Source organism: Cottoperca gobio, chromosome 17 (assembly GCF_900634415.1).
Source record: "Cottoperca gobio chromosome 17, fCotGob3.1, whole genome shotgun sequence".
Lineage (NCBI taxonomy): Eukaryota > Metazoa > Chordata > Actinopteri > Perciformes > Bovichtidae > Cottoperca > Cottoperca gobio.
Window position 1 is genome coordinate 482,564 of NC_041371.1, and position 24,546 is coordinate 507,109.

Here is a 24,546-nt window from a genome sequence, read left to right on the forward strand (position 1 = left end):
ATAAATCAGATGAATCTATAATGAAAATGAGGACTGGAACATTTTTATACGTTTAATCCTTGAACTACATTTTCCTGATACATACTACATACTACATATGTACATACATAAGTACATACATACTACTTTACTGAAGGATCCTTTTCAATGCAGTATTTTCGGTGTGTACTTGTACTCACCTGACGTCCTTCAGTCTTCACTAACTTCCTCCTGTAAAGTCAGTTTGTTTCACACAAATCAAATCAAACCTTTGTGACTTTAAACATGTTTGAATCAATGTTTAATATGTAAATGAGGCATTAACTCATTAAATATGTAAATGAGGCATTAACTAATTAAATATGTAAATGAGGCATTAACTCATTAAATATGTAAATGAGGCATTCACTCATTAAATATGTAAATGAGGCATTAACTCATTAAATATGTAAATGAGGCATTACCTCATTAAATATGTAAATGAGGCATTCACTCATTAAATATGTAAATGAGGCATTCACTCATTAAATATGTAAATGAGGCATTCACTCATTAAATATGTAAATGAGGCATTCACTCATTAAATATGTAAATGAGGCATTCACTCATTAAATATGTAAATGAGGCATTACCTCATTAAATATGTAAATGAGGCATTACCTCATTAAATATGTAAATGAGGCATTACCTCATTAAATATGTAAATGAGGCATTCACTCATTAAATATGTAAATGAGGCATTAACTCATTAAATATGTAAATGAGGCATTCACTCATTAAATATGTAAATGAGGCATTAACTCATTAAATATGTAAATGAGACATTATGTTATTAAATATGTAAATGAGACATTATGTTATTAAATGTGCTGATCTGCTCCATGTCCAGATGTAAAGAGAAGTCTGGATGAAGCAGGTTCAAAGTGTTTCATGTTGTTCACATGTCAAAGGTTTGTACAGATTCTGGATCTGTCTTTGTATCACTCCATAAATCACTGAATCCTGTCAACACACAGAACTCTGTGCATCTCCTGCATGTAGTGAGTGTAGCGTGTATAACATGAGCTGTGAGTGACATGTGAACAAAGCCCTCTGCACAAAGCTTCAGAACATAGAGAGGAATGAAAGTGGAAAGTTTGGTGTATGTAAGTGCTGCTGAAGTGGAGACTTCTGCTGAAGAGTGTGAGAAAAAGCTCCTTTAGAGAAAAGCTCCTTTAAAGATATGTATTGTAACATTCATACATGTTGTACACACTACAGGTGAACAGGGTCATACATGTTGTACACACTACAGGTGAACAGGGTCATACATGTTGTACACACTACAGGTGAACAGAGTCAAACATGTAACTAACAGATATCATGAAGCTTCCCCACTTCATGACTCACATCAACACAAGTTTATATTACAAGTGTTTAATATGTACATGAGGCGTTATGTAATGTAGCTGTGGAGAGTTTACATCTATACACACACACACACACACACACACACACACTCTCATGTTCCTCTCGTCTGAAGAAGACGAGTTCTGAAGATAAACAGTTTAAACTCTCTGAATGACCAGAACATGAAAACTTCTACTTCCTGTGTGTCTGAGTATTTTAGGACTTTTGAAAGATTGAAGACATTTTGAATGAATTCAAAGACTCCTGCAGGGACTCGTGATCAGCTGATCCACACAAACCGAAGAAGAGAGCACTGCACCACTTCCTGTTTTCTTGTTAAGTTTTTATTATGCTTAAAAAAGAAAATTAAAGACAGAGGAGGTTGTGATCAAAGAAAAAGAAAAAATATATATTCAAATATCTTTATACTTTTCTATTCATATGATTAACAATGCAAAGAGAATACTTCCCGTAGTAGTAGTGCTGAAGTGAAGTTCAATATAGACTTTCATTATAACAAAATAGGCAGTTTACTGAGGGTTAAATATCAGAATCTCATTGTACAATAACTTCCTGCGGACGCCGGGGGTGGCGGCTCGTCTCCAGGGCAACAGATCATCACATGACGGACGCGTCTGACGGGTTCCAACCCGCGTCACAAGAGGGCGCCGCTCCCAACAACACAGAATAACAATAATTAAAACTTCTCATGAGGAGAATGTCACGAACAGATCTGTAATTCTGCTTCCACTGAATCTGTTCGTGACAAGATCTGAATTCTTAAGATTATAAAATCATTTCCTGTGATGATTCTTCTAATTATCAGAGTTTTCTTTTTATTATGTTTGTTTACTTTAATTTTCACATTTTAAGTGATATTTTTATCTGAATTATGAGAAATTATATTTTTCTTATAATCTTAATTCCCCCAAAATACAATACTTCTAAGATAATGTTCCCGTAATGAGTTTTAATGATCAAGTATTCTTGTAATCCTGCGATGACGTCATCGTCAGCGTCAACGATAGTTTTTCACTATTTTTGCATTTTAAGTGAATTATAATGTTTTTGAATTATCGATTTAATAATTTGTATATTTGAGTTTTTCTGGATTTTCTTCTAATTCTCTTAATGTGTAGGAGTTTATTTAAATAATGTTTCACATCATTAGTTTCTTGTAATTATGATCATTGTCTTGAATTTTCTCCTGATTATAAGTATTGTTAAGTATAAGTATAACATTCCTTATTTCCAGTTTCTGTCGTTACATCTGGGCGATGACGAGGTCGTCTTTTCTTATACATATATATTATGTTTAGTTTGTTGTTCAGATAAACTCTTTATTTCAATATTCTCCTTTTTATCACCACTTTTAAATCGAAGGTTTAGACTCGAGTAGAATAATGTCCGCTGTGACCTTTGACCTCGTCAAACCGACAGAGCGGGTTGATCAGGTGTAAAGTTTAAGAACGTGCACAGCGCCCCCGAGCAGCAGAGCAGGAACCCTGCAGAGCGTCACACAAACATCCTGCAGCAGCGAGGAGCAAAACAAGAGTCGAAAACAAAGAAGAAGAAACGATGAAATGCAGAACAGAAGAAGAAAAGCTGAGACGTCAGACGCCGAAGGGAAACAAACGGGGTTATTAACCGACATGCTGTTGAAGCTCAAACGTGCAAAGTTCTGCTTCTTGTGTCCGACAGACGCTGCCTGAAAACTCTGTCCGTCTTACCTTACAAAACCAGAAGAAGGGAAAAAACCCACAAAGTAAAAGATGAAATCTTCTTCTGCCTTAAACATTAAGGAGCTGTGCCGAGTGTGACGTCATCAACCGTCCTGTGTGCTGCACTCTGCTGCTCAGGGCGCCCAACAATGGAGTCTTACAAAGGAACCAAGATAAATCAACACTCTGGTCAGCTGGTGTCGGGTCGTTGATGGGGGGGGGGTCTAGAGGAGGATCCTCATAACTTCTCCTTGGACTGAACCCAGATGAACGGACCCGACTGCTCCTCGATGATCTGCTTCACCTGGTCGTAGATCTCCTCCAGAGTGTCGCCCTGAACCACGGCTGCAAGGAATCACAACAAGTCTGCAGGTGAGAAGTCTACGACACACACACACACACACACACACACACACACACACACCTTCCCGGCGCATGTACATGTTTAAAGTTGTGTATTGAACAGCTGCTGCAGCAGCAGAAGTGTAAAACGGACCCTCTGCACGGCGGAGTGCAGCCTGCAGGTGGCGCCCTCACCTGTGAAGTGCTCGGTGAACTCCTGCTCCAGCTTGGTGGCTCTGTCGAAGGTCTTCCTGCCCTGCTCCTCCGTCAGGCGCTTGTTCATCTCCCTGCAAGAACAAACACCACAGAAGAAGAATCACTGTTAGCACGTTGCAGGGACCACAAATACTTTCATCATCGATTAATCTGCACATTCTCTTCTAGATTTATTGAATAATTGTCTAAATGTAAATATATTTACTTTAATATGATATAAAACTCATTATTCTCATCTGAGCACAAAAACGCTAGAACAATAAGCAGCACGCGTATGTGCAGCGTATAAATAAGAATATTGTGAACATCGCTGTGACCACGTTACAGGAGCCGCTGCACCATAAATACTTCAGTTCAGCAGCGACTTTATTTTATTGTTAAGATGCTAAATTGTTCCTGTGCAAAGCGTCACTCTTCTGAACAACGACGAACATGAAGAGATCCGACGTCCCACGAACTGAGATCCATATTATCTCTTATCAAAACATCGTCCGCTCACATGATGTTCTCCACAGACTTGGGCTTGATGAAGATGGCGATGGGGTGAAGCTGAGCCAGCTGCAGTCTCTTGATGGCGTTCCCCGACACGTCCAGGATACAGTGTTTACCCTGGAAACAACAGGAGGAGGGGGGGGGGGGGAGGGGGAGGAAGGTGGGGGGGAGGAGGAGGAAGAGGGAGAGGAGGAGGAGGGTGGGGAGGAGGAGGAAGAGGGAGGAGGAGGAGGAGGAGGAGGGGGGAGGAAGGTGAGGGGGAGGGGGAGGAGGGTGGGGGGGGAGGGGGAGGAGGGTGGGGGGGAGGAGGAGGAGGAGGAGGAGGGGGATGGTGGGGGGGAGGGGGAGGATGGTGGGGGGGAGGAGGAGGAGGGGGGGGAGGGGGAGGATGAAGAAGAATGCACACAAGGTTAGTTAGTGTTCATCACTTAACCTGCAAACTTTATACATTATAGCACAAACTGAGGAAAGAGACACGGTCTGTGTGATATCATGTATTCTTTGTGAATGTGCATACGAGTGTATAAATATATATTGTGTATATAAATATATATATTGTGTATATAAATATATATATTGTGTATATAAATATATAAATTGTGTATATAAATATATAAATATATATATTGTGTATATAAATATATAAATATATATATTGTGTATATAAATATATATATTGTGTATATAAATATATATATTGTGTATATAAATATATATATTGTATATATAAATATATATATTGTGTATATAATATATATATTGTGTATATAAATATATATATTGTGTATATAAATATATATATTGTATATATAAATATATATATTGTGTATATAAATATATATATTGTGTATATAAATATATATATTGTGTATATAAATATATATATTGTGTATATAAATATATATATTGTATATATAAATATATATATTGTGTATATAATATATATAATATATAATATAAATATATATATTATATATTGTGTATATAAATATATATATTGTGTATATAAATATATATATTGTGTATATAAATATATATATTGTGTATATAAATATATATATTGTGTATATAAATATATATATTGTGTATATAATATATATATTGTGTATATAAATATATAAATATATAATTGTGTATATAAATATATAAATATATATATTGTGTATATAAATATATAAATATATATATTGTGTATATAAATATATATATTGTGTATATAAATATATTAAATATATATATTGTGTATATAAATATATAAATATATATATTGTGTATATAATATATAAATATATATATTGTGTATATAATATATTAAATATATATATTGTGTATATAAATATATATATTGTGTATATAAATATATAAATTGTGTATATAAATATATAAATATATATATTGTGTATATAAATATATATATTGTGTATATAAATATATAAATATATATATTGTGTATAAATATCTAAATATATAATTATGTGTATATAAATATATAAATATATATATTGTGTATATAAATATATAAATATATATATTGTGTATATAAATATATAAATATATATATTGTGTATATAAATATATAATATATATTGTGTATCTAAATATATAATATATATTCTGTATCTAAATATTGTGTATATATCCGACGGCGTGTGGGTACCTTCTCCGCCACCTCTCGCACCGACTGGACACTGGTTCCGTACAGGTGGTTGTTGTACTGTCCCGCCTCGATGAACTTGTGGTCCTGGATGTCCTTCTCCATCTGCTCTCTGGACACCACGAAGTGATAGTCTCTGCCGTCCACCTCGTAGTCCCTCTTCGGCCGGGTCGTGTCTGCCAGAGGACGAGGAGGAAAGCTTATTTATACGTGAACGTGTTTTCCTGACTTAACCGAGCCGTGTATCTGCACGGACGTACGAGGGACGCAGGATCCAAATTTGTCGGGGAACTCTGAGATCAGGTCGTCGTTGATCCGATCCTTCATGGGACCGAGGATGATGACGGGACGGGTGTAGTTCACTGCGGGAGAAACAGGAAGTGAGCAGACTGAACCCAGGAACATGAATTTATATCACGTGTAATCAGAGTACAATAATAAACTCAGTGTGATGACACGAGGCTGACTGACCTACACGAGCCCCAACAAACGTCACAAAACTAAGCTTCATTTAATACTTTGATTATATTTGATTTAGCTATTAAAACTACTTTTACAAATATTATTATGACATGATATGATTCCACTAAGAGCTCCACAAACATTTATGATAAACCAGAAGAAACGACTTTCTGCTTCTTTATGTGGTGAATCGATAAATGTTGAGTTATTCACGACAGACTCAATGTTTACGTCTTCATATACAGAATGATGTCGCTGTATGGCTCCTCTTGTTCCTCACCTTCCTGCTGAGAGACCGGCTCATACGACAGAACATATTCCTCCTGCCCGCCTGCAGACACAGAGGGTCAGTGAGGAGGAGGAGCGAGGGGGGGAGAGAGAGGAGGAAGAGGAGGAGATGAGGTTTTATCACAGATCACAATTTCTTCATTCACTTTGGTCCGTCCCCAGAGAGTTAAGGAGCCAAACGGAGCAAAGATAGAAGATGACGAGAGAAGAAAGAAGAGGGAAGAGAGAAGAGACGAGAGAAGAAAGAAGAGAGAAGAGACGAGAGAAGAAAGAAGAGAGAAGAGAGGGAGAAGAAAGAAGAGAGAAGAGACGGGAGAAGAAAGAAGAGAGAAGAGAGAAGAGACGAGAGAAGAAAGAAGAGAGAAGAGAGAAGAGACGAGAGAAGAAAGAAGAGAGAAGAGACGAGAGAAGAAAGAAGAGAGAAGAGAGAAGAGACGAGAGAAGAAAGAAGAGAGAAGAGAGAAGAGACGAGAGAAGAAAGAAGAGAGAAGAGACGAGAGAAGAAAGAAGAGAGAAGAGAAGGAGAAGAAGAAAGAGAGAGAGAGAAGAGAGAAGAAGAAGAGAGAAGAGAGGAAGAGACGAGAGAAGAAAGAAGAGAGAAGACGAGAGAAGAAAGAAGAGAGAAGAGACGAGAGAAGAAAGAGAGAAAGAGAACGAGAGAAGAAAGAAGAGAGAAGAGAGAAGAGACGAGAGAAGAAAGAGACAAGAGAGAAGAGACGAGAGAAGAAAGAGAAAACAAGAGAGAAGAGACGAGAGAAGAAAGAAGAAAAAGAGAGAAGAACAAGAGAGAAGAGAAGAGACAAGAGAGAAGAAGACACAAGAGAGAAGAGACGAGAGAGAAGAGAAGAGAGAAGAAAGAAGAAACAAGAGAGAAGAGAAGAGAGAAGACAAAAGAGAGAAGAGACGAGACAAGAAAGAGAGAAGACACAAGAGAGAAGAGACGAGAGAAGACAAAAGAGAGAAGAGACGAGACAAGAAAGAGAGAAGACACAAGAGAGAAGAGACGAGAGAAGAAAAAAGAGAGAAGAGACGAGACAAGAAAGAGAGAAGACACAAGAGAGAAGAGAAGAGAGAGAAGAGACGAGAGAAGACACAAGAGAGAAGAGACGAGAGAAGAAAGAGAGAAGAAAAAAGATAGAAGAGAAGAGAGAAGACACAAGAGAGAAGAGACGAGAGAAGAAAGAGAGAAGACACAAGAGAGAAGAGAAGAGAGAGAGAAGTAGAAGAGAGAGAAGAGACGAGAGAAGAAAAAAGAGAGAAGAGAAGAGAGAGAAGAGAAGAGAGAAGAAAAGGAGAAGAGGAGAGAGAAGAAAGAAGAGAAGAAACAAGAGAGAAGAGACGAGAGAAGAAAAAAGAGAGAAGAGAAAGAACAGAAAGAGAGAAGAAACAAGAGAGAAGAGAAGAGAGAGAAGAGAAGAGAGAAGACACAAGAGAGAAGAGAAGAGAGAGAAAGAGAGAAGAAACAAGAGAGAAGAGAGAGAGAAGACACAAGAGAGAAGAGGACGAGAGAAGAAAGAGAGAAGAAAAGAGAGAGAAGAGAAGAGAGAGAAAAGAGAGAGAAGAAAGACAAAAGAGAAGAGAGAAGAACAAGAGAAAGAGAAGAAAAGAAAAGAGAAGATAACAAGAGACGAGAGGAAGCGAGAGAGAGAGAAGAACAAGAGAGGAAGAGAAGAGAGTAAGAAGAGGAAGACACAAGAGAGAAGAGACGAGAGAAGACCACAAGAGAGGAAGAGAAGAGAGAAGAAAGAGAGAAGAAACAAGAGAGATAGAGAGAGAAGAGAAGAGAGAAGGACCACAAGAGAGAAGAGACGAGAGAAGAAAGAGAGAAGACACAAGAGAGAAGAGACGAGAGAAGAAGAGACGAAGTAGAAGAAAGAGATGAAGACAAAGATAGAATGAGACGAGAGAAGAAAGAGAGAAGACACAAGAGAAGAGGACGAGAGAAGAAAGAAGAGAAGAACAAGAGAGAATAGACAAGAGAAGAAAGAGAGAAGAAACAAGAGAGAAGAGACGAGAGATAGAAGAGACGAGAGAAGACACAAGAGAGAAGAGACGAGAAAGAAAGAGAGAAGACAAAGAGAGAAGAGACAAGAGAAGAAAGAGAGAAGACACAAGAGAGAAGAGACAAGAGAAGAAAGAGAGAAGACACAAGAGAGAAGAGACAAGAGAAGAAAGAGAGAAGAACAAGAGAGAAGAGAAGAAGAAGAAACAAGAGAGAAGAGACGAGACAAGAAAGAGAGAAGAACACAAGAGAGAAGAGAAGAGAGAGAAGAGAAAAGAGAAGAAAGAGAGAAGACAAAAGAGAGAAGAGAACAAGAGAAGAAAGAGAGAAGAAAAAAGAGAGAAGAGAAAGAAAAGAAAGAGAGAAGAAAAAAAGAGAGAAGAGAGACGAAGAAGAAAGAGAAAAGAGAGAAGACACAAGAGAGAAGAGAAGAGAGAAGAAAGAGAGAATAAAAAAAGAGAGAAGAGAAGAGAGAAAGAAAAAAGAGAGAAGAGAAGAGACAAGAAAGAGAGAAAAAAAAAGAGAGAAGAGACGAGAGAGAAGAGAAAAGAGAAGAAAGAGAGAAGACACAAGAGAGAAGAGACAAGAGAAGAAAGAGAGAAGAAACAAGAGAGAAGAGACGAGAAAAGAAAGAGAGAAGACACAAGAGAGAAGAGACGACAGAAGAAAGAGAAAAGAGAGAAGAAACAAGAGAGAAGAGAAGAGAGAAGAAAGAGAGAAGAAAAAAAGAGAGAAGAGAAGAAAAGAAAGAAAGAGGAAAAGAGAGAAGAAAAAAAGAGAGAAAAGAGAAAAAGAAGAAAGAGAAAAGAGAGAAGAAAAAAAGAGAGAAGAGACGAGAGAAGAAAGAGAGAAGAAAACAAGAGAGAAGAGAAGACAGAAGAAAGAGACAAGAGAGAAGAAAAACGAGAGAAGAGAGACAGAAGAAAAGAGACAAGAGAGAAGAAAAGAGAGAGAGAACGAGAGAAGAAAGAAGAGAGAAGAAAAAGAGAGAAGAGAAGAGAGAAGAGAGAGAGAAGAAAGAGAGAAGACAAAAGAGAGAAGAGAACGAGAGAAGAAAGAGAGAAGAACAAGAGAGAAAGAGACGAGAGAAGAAAGAGAGAAGAAAAAAGAGAGAAGAGAAGACAGAAGAAAGAGAAAAGAGAGAAGAAACAAGAGAGAAGAGAGAGAGAAGAAAAGAGAGAAGAAACAAGAGAGAAGAGACGAGAGAGAAGGAAGAGAGAAGACAACAAGAGAGAAGAGACGAGAGAAGAAAGAGAGAAGACACAAGAGAGAAGAGACGAGAGAGAAGAGACGAGAGAAGAAAGAGAGAAGACACAAGAGAGAAGGAAGAGAGAAGAAAGAGAGAAGAAAAAAGAGAGAAAGACGAGAGAAGAAAGAGAGAAGAAAAAAGAGAGAAAGAGATAAAGAGAAGAAAGAGAGAAGAAACAAGAGAGAAGAGAAGAGAGAGAAGAGAAGAGAGAAGAACAAGAGAGAAGAGACGAGACAAGAAAAGAGAGAAGAAAACAAGAAGAGAAGAGAAAAGAGAAGAAAGAGAGAAGAAAAAAGAGAGAAGAGAAAGAGAGGAAAGAGAAGAAAAAAAGAGAGGAAGAGAAGAACAGAAGAAAGAGAAAGAGAGAAGACACAAGAGAGAAGAGAAGAGAGAAGAAAGAAAGAAAAAAAAAAAAAAGAGAGAAGAGAAGAGAGAGAAGAGAAGAGGAAGAAAAAAGAGAGAAAGAAGAGAGAAGAAAGAGAGAAGAAAACACAGAGAGAAGAGACGAGAGAGAAGAGACGAGAGAAGACAAAAGAGAGAAAGAGAAGAGAGAAGAAAATAGAGAAGAAAAAAAGAGAGAAGAGAAAGAGAGAAGAGACGAGAGAAGAAAAAAAGAGAGAAGAGACGAGACAAGAAGAGAGAAGAAACAAGAGAGAAGAGACAAAGAAGAAAGAGAGAAGAAACAAGAGAGAGGAGACAAGAGAAGAAAGAGAGAAGAAAAAGAGAGAAGAGACGAAAGAAGAAAGAGAACAAGAGGAAAGACAAAAGATGAGAAGAGAGACAGAAGAAAGAAGACAAGAGAGAAGAAAAAAGAGATAGAGACGAGAGAAGAAAGAAGAGAGAAGACAAAAAGAGAATAGAAGAGAGAAGAGAAGAGAGAAGAAAGAGAGAAGACACAAGAGAGAAGAGAAGAGAGAAGAAAGAGAGAAGACAAAAGAGAGAGAGAATAAAGAGAAAGAAAACAAGAGATAAGACACAAGAGAGAAGAGACGAGAGAAGAAAGAAGAGAGAAGACACAAGAGAGAAGAGGAGAGAGAAGAAAGAGAGAAGAAAAAAGAGATATGTATATGTATATATGTATATATATATGATATGTATATATATAGTATATATATATATATATGTATATATATTATATGATATATATATAGTATAGTATATATATATATATATATATATATATATATAGTGTATATATATGTATGTATATATATATATATATATATATGTGATGATATGTGTGTAGTGTTATATATATATATGATTATATGTATATGATATATATTATATATATATATATAGTATATAGTATATATATATATATTATATGTATATATATGTATATATATATATATATGTCTAAGAAGTAACACAATATATAATATACTAGATACTAAATACACAATATAATATACTATATATAAATAATATACAATATGTAATATAATAAATATACAATATGTAATATAATAAATATACAATATATAATACACAATATATAATATACTATATAATAAATAATATACAATATATAATGATATATTTTCCCCAATTATTTTTAAACAAGTGTGAAAATACACATCACAACTAACACCACACTGAACGTCAGTAAAAGTACTCAATGCAAAAACCTAATTATTAAAGAAAAAAGCAAATGCAATAAATGAATTCTTTGTCCACTAACAACTAATGTACATGTGAAGGATGTTCAGCTGTATTAGTATTTACTGTTGGGTACATGTAGTGCAGTAGAAGTATGCAAAATACTGAAGTACAAGTACCTCAAATGTGTACTTAAGTGCAGTACTTGAGTAAATGTACTTAGTTACTTTCCACCACTGGTTATTAGCAAATACAAATGGGCTCATTCATTAAAAAACAAAAAACATTTAATTCACACAACATGGATGATAGTCCAACTGCTACACATTAACACACACACAGAAGCTCAGCGTGTGTGTGTGTGTGTGTGTGTGTGTGTGTGTGTGAGAGAGGGGGCTCTCGTGTCACACTTACGGTAGCTACTTTCACTATCGCTGGCATTAGACGTCACATGTTCTGCAATCACAACAAAACACAGGACACACCGGGTCAGCGGGGGAGCATCGCTTTCCCATAATGCTTTGCACCCAGAGACACGAAGAGTCCAACAGCAGCAGCAGAATAAATCAAATATCAGACAGAATAAACCTTCATGTCTCATGTCCAACATTACATCCTCCTGCGTGTCCCTGAAACACGGCTGAGCGATGCGGACTACATATTATTTACAGTATTTACACCATTAAAGCCGTACATTTACAAGAAAAACTCAGAAATTCTTACATACACTTATATATAAATATATTTATATTTATAAATATATTTATATTTATAAATATATTTATAAATATATTATATTTATAAATATAAATGTGTATATACATTTATATATATAAATATATTTATAAATATAAATATATTTTTACATTTATACACTCATATTTATATATAAATATGAGTGTATAAATGTATAAATATATTAATATATATAAATATATTTTTATATAAATATATTTATAAATAAATATATTTATATATATATATATCTATATGTATATACACATTTATATATATAAATCTATTTATAAATACAAATATATTTATAAATATATATTTATATATATTTATAAATATAATATATTTATATATATATATATATATATATATATATATATATATATAATATGTATATACACATTTATATATATAAATATATTTATAAATACAAATATATTTATAAATATATATTTATATAAAACCTCACCTCACATCTGAGAATATTTAACAATTGTGATGTCTGACATCACAATAAGCCGAATGTCTACAAAGTCAATCCAGAGTTCATCTTTTTAGTAAAACAGACAGAAAATAAATCAGCAATAATTTTGATGATCAATTAAACTTTTAAGTAACTTTTGGAGTAAAGAAATCAGCGCTCCGACTTCTCCAATGTGAATGTTTTCTGGTTTTCTTTCCACTTTTTAAGATCAAATAATTAGTAGATGATCCGATAATAAAATATAGAATAATACCCTTTACGATTGTGTTGTAATTATTCATTTAAATAGTAAAATTACATGTGTTTTAAAAATGTGTTTATAAAACAAACTAATTGTATTCTTCAGTATTTAAGAAGGATAAGCTAAAGAAATATAACACTTTAAAGTGTTTAACGTTTGATCAGCTGAGAACTCCTGCACCAGCTGAGCAGGGACCGACAGGAAGCTGTATGACGAGCACGTGGACACTGATGATGACGAGTGTTGTGACAGACAGAGAAGAGGCGGAGCTCCGGCCTGGAGGATCCTCGACGGTCGGTGGTGAAGAAGGAGGAGGAAGAGGAGGGGGGGGGAGGGAGGTCTCAGGCTACGTGTCCACCAGAAACCAACTTCAGCTCCTTCAATGTTTTAGTTTGTGAACGTGATGCTGCACATGAGCATCTCTGCGAGGCTTTTAATCACAGAAGCAAATATGTGTTTTAACGTAAATATAATCTGAGAGAAGAACTTCCCACAACAACTTGGGACAGTCTGCAGAAGCCTCGCCTCACGACTTGCCGACTGGACGGCATATTACGCAGAAAGCTGCCGGAGGAAAGCAAAGGACGGGTTGATGAGTACTAGAACTCATCTTCTTTGTAGCGTGTTCTAGCCGAGGAGCACCTGAATGCACCATCGGCCCTTGGTGACAAACCAGAGAGGACGTCAGTACAAACTCATGCGCTCGAGCTAAACTGCACGCTAAATATAATTTTAAATATATATTTAAATATTAAAACTGTATTTAATAGCTTCTGTGTAGCCCTGGAAATATTTATTCATCTTATATGTATAAATCATATTTGCCATTAACTCTGAATCCTTTCACAAGTAAAGTATGAACAATAGTTCAATCTGGATTTAATGATCTAAAAACTTCCTTTAAAGTACGTACGATAATGTTTTAAACTTGTAAAGTGAAGTTTAATCAGACGAATCTGAACTCCACGTTTTACACTAAACAAGAATCCATCAGATGGAAAATCTAAATCATGACTCGTCTCATTCATCCTTCATAGAGTTTCAGTATTTCTGCTGTTTGATGACCGCGTCACAGTAGATATTATAACAGATATATAAAAGAATAAAGAACGATACAACAATAGACTTCATGTTCTCACTCGTTTGTTCCACCAGCTGAAGTTCTGAGATACAAAACACAACTTTTATTCTCATCATTCCTAACTTCATTGCTTTTGTGTTTGTCAGTCGTGTCCTGGTGATAATCTTTGTCTGAAGGAGGGTCTTGGTGGAGACCAGGAGGCTCATGGGAGGTTTGTGGGAAGAGTTGGGGGCGGGACACTTACTGTGGCCTTTGGATAGCATGTCGTCACTGTTGTCCTGAGGTCAGCGGAGCCGAGTGAACGACGAGGAGAAAACAACACAACAGGTTACTGAGTGACAGCGACAGACAGAGAGAGCAGGGGGAACGCAGCCGGTCAGCAGGGCTGCAGGGCGGCCATTGTGCCTCCGAGGAGGAGGAAGGTTTTTGGAGGAAATCAGACCAAATGTTCCGAAAGCTTTCAGCGACAGGGTGCTGCAGAGTCCACACCCTGTCGCTGCAACAATATGACCAACAGTGTTTTCATGAGCTGCATCCGTTCTTAGCCCGGCCCCGTGCGCCAGCCGTGACAACCGGTGCGTTTGCAGCGCCGCCACCAGCTGACCTCTCTTCCTGTCTCTCAGACAGACCGCCCACCCGCCACGTCGCGCTGGGATACTTACGCTCGACATCGCTGGTCTCCTGCTCGCTCGCCTCTTTGCTCTTGTAGAACGGAAACTTTCGGGAAAAGAGGTTCTTTTTACGCTTGTCATTGAGAGACTGCTGAGGAGGAAGAGGAGGAGGAAGAGGAGGGGTGATGGAATAAAACAAGGAGAGGAGGAAGAGGGGAGGAGATGGGGGGAGTGTGATGTCGGTTTGGACAGTCTGTGGCTAACCGGCAAATTAAATTCAAAGTAAAAGCTAAAAGTCGTTAAACAATAAAACATGTTAATAATAAACTCAACACGACGAAGCTGCCGATCATCTCAAACCCACAACTCGATATATAAATATAATAACAATATAAATCTTTCACGAGCCAACCGGAGAGAAAACTCTCAACTAGTTTCAATAATTCTATATTTATTATCAGCTCAGATCTCTCGTGACACCGCTCTGTGGAAATAATCACAATTTAATTCCAGTCGTTTCCATTTGGCAGTTTAGTTTTTCATTATCATTGTTTATCAAATGAAACTCAACCCTTCCTGCAGATGTTTCACATTAAAAGCCTTCCAGAGTGCAAAGAGCATAATCCTCCCGGCCGGGCTTTTAGTTTGAAACATTTGCAGGAAGTGTTGAGTTTTATCTACAAACTTAAATAAAGTCGACTGCAAAGCTGAAAGGAACGAGGACCGACTTCTGCTTTCAGTGGTTCCACTTATTCACTCGATTAACAGTTTCCTTTTCAGAGTATCATTTTATCACGGCTCCTGTAATGAAACGTAGGGAACATTATTGTATATATATATATATATATATATATATATATATATATATATATATATATATATATATATATATATATATATATATATAGAGTACAGACTATCTGCATTCTCTTTTATTCAAAGCTGCTCACAATGACTGCTTTAAGAAATGAGCAGCTGCCTTCCAGTACGAGAGGGAACATTTAGTATCATCTGCACACAAACTGAACCTGCTTAGTTGTGAGTGACGTGGTCCTGGTCAGTGTTTCAGAGGCTGAGTTTAACGCAGTGACAGTGAAGGCAGCAGATGTCAGAGACAAAAGCAGAGCGAGGAGAAACCGAGCATGCAGAAAGAAAACATGCAGACAGAGTGGATCCCAGCTGAGAGAAGACAATCGACGGGTTCCAGATTTGTTTGGGACGGGTGGGAAGTTTAGGTGATACACCATCTTCAGAACTGTGCAGTAAAAGCCTTTCTGTGATTCAAATCAAATGTTAAATCACCTCATAACTGTGGGAAATATGAATCCAAATGAACGTGACTGAAGTGATTCTAAGCAGGTTTTAGGTGAATACTGCTGAATAATCAAAAGTGAAAATCACCAGGCGCTTTTATTCTGAAAACAACTGAGACTGACCCAGACAGGAAACGAGCCGCAAAACCAAAACGAGGATCTAAAAGAGGCTAAAAATCTCTGTGGAGCTGCAGCGCTTGTGAGAGTTCTCTGTGGCTTCAACTTCAGAGAAAACTATTTTGTTTTTACACTTCACAAAACACCTCAGTTTACACACACATTCTCGTCTATATGGTTTCATGGGGACTTTAAACTTAGTATGAGCAGGAAGCGGGACATTAGATCACATGCTGCACTTCAATGTTATCCAGTGGGAGAGGGGGGAGGTGAGGAGGAGGAGGGGGGGGGGAGGTGAGTGGTGAGGAGGAGGTGAGTGGTGAGGAGGAGGAAGGTTTTTGTGAGCAGCAGACAGTCAGACATCAATGTCAAGCGTTTCTCTCTTTGAGGAGAGGGGGGGGGTCGGGGGGGTCATGCAGGTTGTTTTTTTTCTCCCCCCCACATCAGTCTGGTTTGTTAGAGGGCAGGTTGGCGGGCAGCGCTGAGCGGGGCGTTTTTGGCAACGCGTGTTAAAGCCACACGTTTGTTTTTAAAGGTGCTGGGGGGGGCGCTGCTGCTGCTGCTGAGACGTTCGAGTGGTGAAGAAGAAAACTCTCAAAGACCAACAACAACAACATGCTGTTAACAGCTGTTTAAACATTAGTCAAACATTAGCAGAGCTCGTCCTACAGTCCGACTACAGAGAAGACTATTTGTTTATAGTCCCATGATACCTGCGTTATTATAAACACTTAAAACGTTGAAGAGTTGCATCAGATTTTAACTGCTTATTGTACGTTTTATAACTAATTGAAAATGTATTATAAGCTTGGTTGGCACCAGGAGTTTATCCTCCATTGGTTTTTGTTGGTTTATCACCTTATCGTGGTGGAGAGGTTTGTGTGTCCCTATGAACCTGAGAGCTGTGTTGTCTGGAGCCTAGTGCTCCTGGTAGGGTCTCCCAAGGCAAATTGGTCTCAGGCGAGGGGCCAGACTAAGAATGGTTCAAAAACGACTTCATGAAAAAAAGGGAAAGGAAAGGAGAGACCCTGCCCGGAGGAAGCCCGGGGCCCCCGTCTGGAGCCAGGCCCAGAGGGAGGGCCCGACAGTGAGTGCCTGGTGGCCGGGTTTACCACGGATCCCGGTCGGACACAGCCCGAAGAAGCTACGTGGTGCCTCCCATCCATCCATCCTGTGGGCCCACCACTCATGGTCGGGTGCGCTGTCACACGGGTGGCAGTGATGGTCAGGGACCTCGACGGACCAGACACGGGCAGGAGAGGCTGCCTTCTTGGAGACCCTGAATGGAGCCCTGCAGGGGGCTCCAGTAGGGGACTCCGTAGTCTTGCTGGGAGACTTCAACGCACACGTGGGAAACGATGGAGACACCTGGAGAGGCGTGATTGGGAGGAAGGGCCTCCCTGATCTAATCCCGAACGGTCGTTTGTTGTTGGACTTCTGTGCTAGTCATAGAATGGCCATAACAAACACCATGTTCGAACATAAGGATGCTCATAAGTGCACGTGGTACCAGAGCACCCTAGGCCAAAGGTCAATGATCGATCTTGTAAACGTATCATCTGATCTGAGGCCACATGTTTTGGACACTCGGGTGAAGAGAGGGGCAGAGCTGTCGACTGAAAACCATCCGGCACCTCAGGAGGGGGAAGCGAGGAACCATCCAAGCTGTGTACAGCAAGGGTGGGACCCTGCTGACTTCGACTGAGAAGGTTATCGGCCGGTGGAAGGAGCACTTTGAGGAACTCCTGAATCCGGCTAACACGCCCTCTATGGTAGAGGCAGAGCTGGAAGCTGATGGGGGACCACCGTCAATTTCCCTGTTGGAAGTCACTGAGGTAGTCAAACAACTCCACAGTGGCAAAGCCGCAGGGGTTGATGAGATCCGTCCAGAAATGCTGAAGGCTTTGGGTGTTGAGGGGCTGTCTTGGTTGACACGCCTCGTCAACATTGCGTGGAAGTCTGGGACAGTGCCAAGGGGTTGGCAGACCGGGGTGGTGGTTCCCCTATTTAAAAAGGGGGACCAGAGAGTGTGTGCCAACTACAGGGGTATCCCACTTCTCAGCCTCCCTGGTAAAGTCTACTCCAAGGTACTGGAAAGGAGGGTTCGGCCGGTAGTCGAACCTCTGATTGAAGAGGAACAATGCGGATTCCGTCCTGGTCGTGGAACAACGGACCAACTGTTCACTCTCGCAAGGATCCTGGAGGGGGCCTGGGAGTACGCCCATCCGGTCTACATGTGTTTTGTGGATCTGGAGAAGGCGTATGACTGGGTCCCCCGGGTGATACTGTGGGAGGTGCTGCGGGAGTATGGGGTGAGGGGGTCACTTTTGAGGGCCATCTAATCCCTGTACGCCCAAAGCGAGAGTTGTGTCCGGATACTCGGCAGTAAGTCGGACTCGTTTCCCGTGAATGTTGGCCTCCGCCAGGGCTGCGCTTTATCACCAATCCCGTTCGTGATTTTCATGGATAGGATATCGAGGCGTAGTCGTGGAGGAGAGGGGTTGCAGTTCGGTGACCTGAGGATCTCATCGCTGTTCTTTGCAGATGATGTGGTCCTGATGGTGTCATCGGTCTGTGACCTTCAACAGTCACTGGATCGGTTCGCAGCCGAGTGTGAAGCGGTTGGGATGAGGATCAGCACCTCAAAATCTGAGGCCATGGCTCTCAGCAGGAAACCGGTGGATTGCCTACTCCGGGTAGGGAATGAGCCATTACCCCAAGTGAAGGAGTTCAAGTACCTCGGGGTCTTGGGGAGATTGGCCGGAGAATCGGAGCAGCGGGGTAAGCGGATAAGCGGTATTACAGTCACTTTACCGCACCATTGTGACGAAAAGAGAGCTGGACCAGAAGGCAAAGCTCTCAATATACCGGTCGATCTTCATTCCTACCCTCACCTATGGTCATGAAGGCTGGGTCATGACCGAAAGAATGAGATCACGGGTACAAGACGGGTGGCGTCTCCCTTAGAGATAGGGTGAGAAGCTCAGCTTGTTTCTGTGAGAACTTAAGATCCAGACGTTCAGGACTAAAACCATCAAAAGGCATCATGGGAGTATAAATAACACGGATAAGAATCTGCTGCTAAGACGTGACGCTGCTGCAGCGGAGCTGAAACACTCACCCCTCTGTCTCGAGACTTTGCGTTGAACTTCACCGTCTTTAATCTCGCTCGCTCCTTCTTCTCGACCCTGAAAGAGAACAGAAGGTTGTGTTTCAGTGAAGACGGCAGACGAGGCTCAAAGGCGCTACAATGCAGGACAACAACAAAAACAACAACATAAGAGTTTACTGAAAGGCTTTTTTAAAGAAAGGTTTTTAGTTCCTTCTTGAAGGAGTCGGTGGCCTGTGGAGCCCTCAAGTGTTCTGGGAGGGGATTCCACAGGTGAGGAGCGGCTGAGCAGAAGGCCCGATCCCCCATGGTGCGGAGCTTGGTCCTGGGGGGGTGGAGCAAACTTTCTTTAGAGGAGTGGAGGTTGCGTATGGAGGTTTGTTGGGGGAGGAGTTCCTTGAGATACGGAGGAGCATTTCCATGTATGCACTGATGGGTGAGGAGGGAGATTTTGTATTCGATCCTGAATGCGACAGGAAGCCAGTGGAGGGAGTGGAGAATGGGTGTGATGTGGTTATATTTTCGCACCCTCATCAGGATCCTAGCGGCACTGTTCTGGATATATTGGAGCTTTTGAAGGCTCCCGCTTGGAAGTCCATGATGAGGAGAGCGTTACAGTAGTCCAACCTTGAGGAGACAAAGGCGTGGACGAGTTGTTCAGCGTCTGACAGGGAGAGTGTGAGACGGAGCTCTGCAATGTTCCTGAGGTGGTAGAAGGAGGTCTTGCACAGATGTTTGATGAGGGTGTCAAAGGTCAGATGAGGGTCAAATCTTACACCCAGGTTGGTGACTGATGGTGATAGGGGGATGTTTTGACCAGAAAAGGTGATGTGGGTTATGGGGGAGGACTGGACCTGGTGTGGTGTGCCAACTAAAATAGCCTCTGTTTTTGAAGGAAATGTTCTTTCATCCAAGCCTTTATCTCCTCAAGGCAGGTGTTCAATGATGATGATGATGAAAATGAAGATGAAGATGATGATGAAGATGTCGACAGTGTGGCATCGGGTCAGTTTTTATATATAGGTTTATTGTACGTCTGTGGCGACCAAACATTTGTAGATCATCGGCGTCTTCTTCTCTGAAGGAAGATAAATACTGATCCGTCTACAGTGACGACACTTTGCCTCTACATCACACATTGCTGTGAGCGAAGCACAAAGTGCTGATCGTGTGTATCGATCATGTGTAGAACATCTAGCCGTCCTTTAAAGCAGAAGAAGGTTGAAGGTGCTGCAGCTGGACTCACAATCAACAACAACAGATTCAAATGAAGTTCTCGTTCATTTCTTCTGTTTTTCATTTTAATCTCACAGAATATTGAAGTTTATGTCTCACTCTAACCTTGTTCCTGCAATGATAGTGTAAAGTGTTAATATGCAATATCCAAAATAAAATACAGTTTAAAATGAAGGAATAACACGACACGTGAACAAGACTAAGAATATAATAACACACATTAACATGTGATACAGAGCAGAACCTTAACATCTGACCACGTGTGTGTGTGTGTGTGACTGACCGTCTCTTGCTGGGGATCACCCCCACCTCCTCCACCTCCCCCTGTGACGTCAGCTGTCTGGCCTGCCACCACTCGTCGTCGGAGGCGTTCACCACGTGGAGGATGTCTCCGAACTTAAAGTTGAGTCCCTGACTGGGCAGACCGGAGTCTCTGGTCTTATCGTAGTCAAACAGAGCTCTGCACACGCGCACACGCACACACACACACACACACACACATTTTTTAAAAGTCTAATAAGTGGACCTTGAGTTCTATTAATTATATTGTTATCAGTTTTTATTAATAAATGTTTCAGTTCATCGGATATTTTTATGAATTCAAACCAGTGAAACAGTTGTTGAAACTATATTTAAATTGACTAAATATTTAGTTTGATTAATAGAAATATGATATAATAATGAATTACATAAAGTAAAAGTATTATCAAATACAGATATTTGTTTTTTAAGTAATTAATCAAATTAACTACCGGTAATATTATAATAATCATCATAATATTGATTTAATCAACTTAAATTAATGAATTAAATAAGTATTTTTTAATTACGTACTTTGATTACGTAGTATAATACTATAAAGTATAATCAAATTAATTTACAAAATAATATAAAAACTTAAGCCTTGATTATTTTAATAATCTAAAATGTCTCTGTTGTGATGCTAAATACGTAATCAAGATATATGACAATATTACGTCTCATAACGTCAGACTGCTGCGCTGGGAGGTTTCCTCACCTGACGTACAGCGACCTCTTCTGACTCGTCCGCAAAGATCCAGATCCAGAGCTGATGCTGCTGTTCATCATCTGCTCTCTCAGGTCGTGGATCTTCGCCTCAAACCGGCTGTACTCTGCACGGGGAGGACGGTCACAGTCACAAACACTTCTGGACTCATTTTAACATTTCGAACAACCGCGCAGCTAGAAACATTCATTTAGAATCAGTGGGATATAATGTGAGCAAGAACAGACAGTGAACTAACTACAGAGACAGACAGTGAACTCACTACAGAGACAAACAGTGAACTAACTACAGAGACAGACAGTGAACTAACTACAGAGACAGACAACTAACTACAGAGACAGACAGTGAACTCACTACAGAGACAGACAGTGAACTAACTACAGAGACAGACAGTGAACTAACTACAGAGACAGACAACTAACTACAGAGACAGACAGTGAACTAACTACAGAGACAGACAGTGAACTAACTACAGGGACAGACAGTGAACTAACTACAGAGACAGACAACTAACTACAGAGACAGACAGTGAACTCACTACAGAGACAGACAGTGAACTAACTACAGAGACAGACAGTGAACTAACTACAGAGACAGACAGTGAACTAACTACAGAGACAGACAGTGAACTAACTACAGAGACAGACAGTGAACTAACTTCAGGGAAATACAGTGAACTAACTACAGAGACAGACAGTGAACTAACTACAGAGACAGACAGTGAACTCACTACAGGGACAGACAACTAACTACAGAGACAGACAGTGAACTAACTTCAGGGAAATACAGTGAACTAACTACAGAGACAGACAGTGAACTAACTACAGAGACAGACAACTAACTACAGAGACAGACAGTGAACTAACTTCAGGGAAATACAGTGAACTAACTACAGAGACAGACAGTGAACTAACTACAGAGACAGACAGTGAACTAACTACAGGGACAGACAGTGAACTAACTACAGGGACAGACAGTGAACTCACTACAGGGACAGACAGTGAACTAACTTCAGGGAAATACAGTGAACTAACTACAGGGACAGACAGTGAACTAACTACAGAGACAGACAGTGAACTAACTACAGAGACAGACAGTGAACTAACTACAGAGACAGACAACTAACTACAGAGACAGACAGTGAACTAACTACAGGGAAATACAGTGAACTAACTACAGAGACAGACAGTGAACTAACTACAGAGACAGACAGTGAACTAACTACAGAGACAGACAACTAACTACAGAGACAGACAGTGAACTCACTACAGAGACAGACAGTGAACTAACTTCAGGGACAGACAGTGAACTAACTACAGGGACAGACAGTGAACTCACTACAGGGACAGACAGTGAACTAACTTCAGGGAAATACAGTGAACTAACTACAGGGACAGACAGTGAACTAACTACAGAGACAGACAGTGAACTCACTACAGAGACAGACAGTGAACTAACTACAGAGACAGACAACTAACTACAGAGACAGACAGTGAACTCACTACAGAGACAGACAGTGAACTAACTTCAGGGAAATACAGTGAACTAACTACAGAGACAGACAGTGAACTAACTACAGAGACAGACAGTGAACTAACTACAGAGACAGACAGTGAACTCACTACAGAGACAGACAGTGAACTAACTACAGAGACAGACAGTGAACTAACTACAGAGACAGACAGTGAACTCACTACAGAGACAGACAGTGAACTAACTACAGAGACAGACAGTGAACTAACTACAGAGACAGACAACTAACTACAGAGACAGACAGTGAACTCACTACAGAGACAGACAGTGAACTAACTTCAGGGAAATACAGTGAACTAACTACAGAGACAGACAGTGAACTAACTACAGAGACAGACAGTGAACTCACTACAGAGACAGACAGTGAACTAACTACAGAGACAGACAGTGAACTCACTACAGAGACAGACAGTGAACTAACAACAGAGACAGACAGTGAACTAACTACAGAGACAGACAGTGAACTAACTAAAGAGACAGACAGTGAACTAACTACAGAGACAGACAGTGAACTAACTAAAGAGACAGACAGTGAACTACTGGGACAGACAGTGAACTAACTACAGAGACAGACAACTAACTACAGGGACAGACAGTGAACTAACTACAGAGACAGACAGTGAACTAACTACAGAGACAGACAGTGAACTAACTACAGAGACAGACAGTGAACTCACTACAGGGACAGACAGTGAACTAACTACAGAGACAGACAACTAACTACAGAGACAGACAGTGAACTAACTACAGAGACAGACAACTAACTACAGAGACAGACAGTGAACTCACTACAGAGACAGACAGTGAACTAACTTCAGGGAAATACAGTGAACTAACTACAGAGACAGACAGTGAACTAACTACAGAGACAGACAACTAACTACAGAGACAGACAGTGAACTCACTACAAAGACAGACAGTGAACTAACTTCAGGGAAATACAGTGAACTAACTACAGAGACAGACAGTGAACTAACTACAGAGACAGACAGTGAACTAACTACAGAGACAGACAACTAACTACAGAGACAGACAGTGAACTAACTACAGAGACAGACAACTAACTACAGAGACAGACAGTGAACTCACTACAGAGACAGACAGTGAACTAACTTCAGGGAAATACAGTGAACTAACTACAGAGACAGACAGTGAACTAACTACAGAGACAGACAGTGAACTCACTACAGAGACAGACAGTGAACTAACTACAGAGACAGACAGTGAACTCACTACAGAGACAGACAGTGAACTAACTACAGAGACAGACAGTGAACTAACTAAAGAGACAGACAGTGAACTAACTACTGGGACAGACAGTGAACTAACTACAGAGACAGACAACTAACTACAGGGACAGACAGTGAACTAATTACAGAGACAGACAATGAACTAACTACAGAGACAGACAGTGAACTAACTACAGAGACAGACAGTGAACTAACTACAGAGACAGACAACTAACTACAGAGACAGACAGTGAACTAACTACAGAGACAGACAGTGAACTCACTACAGGGACAGACAGTGAACTCACTACAGAGACAGACAGTGAACTAACTACAGAGACAGACAGTGAACTAACTACAGAGACAGACAGTGAACTAACTACAGGGAAATACAGTGAACTAACTACAGGGACAGACAGTGAACTAACTTCAGG

At 39.8% G+C, this 24,546-nt stretch overlaps 1 protein-coding gene across 1 annotated transcript in view; it reads right to left on the reverse strand.

Annotated features, from left to right (window-relative positions):
* Positions 1-1,694: 1,694 nt before the first annotated feature.
* Positions 1,695-24,546, reverse strand: part of LOC115022782 (discs large homolog 1-like protein) — a 139,451-nt gene continuing 116,599 nt past the window's right edge. Inside the window, 11 exon segments of the mRNA XM_029453871.1 lie at positions 1,695-3,434; positions 3,627-3,718; positions 4,147-4,256; positions 5,797-5,969; positions 6,054-6,155; positions 6,536-6,586; positions 11,811-11,852; positions 14,600-14,699; positions 19,100-19,166; positions 20,607-20,783; positions 21,342-21,456. Coding sequence (XP_029309731.1) covers positions 3,328-3,434; positions 3,627-3,718; positions 4,147-4,256; positions 5,797-5,969; positions 6,054-6,155; positions 6,536-6,586; positions 11,811-11,852; positions 14,600-14,699; positions 19,100-19,166; positions 20,607-20,783; positions 21,342-21,456 — 1,136 coding nt within the window. The 3' untranslated portion in view covers positions 1,695-3,327.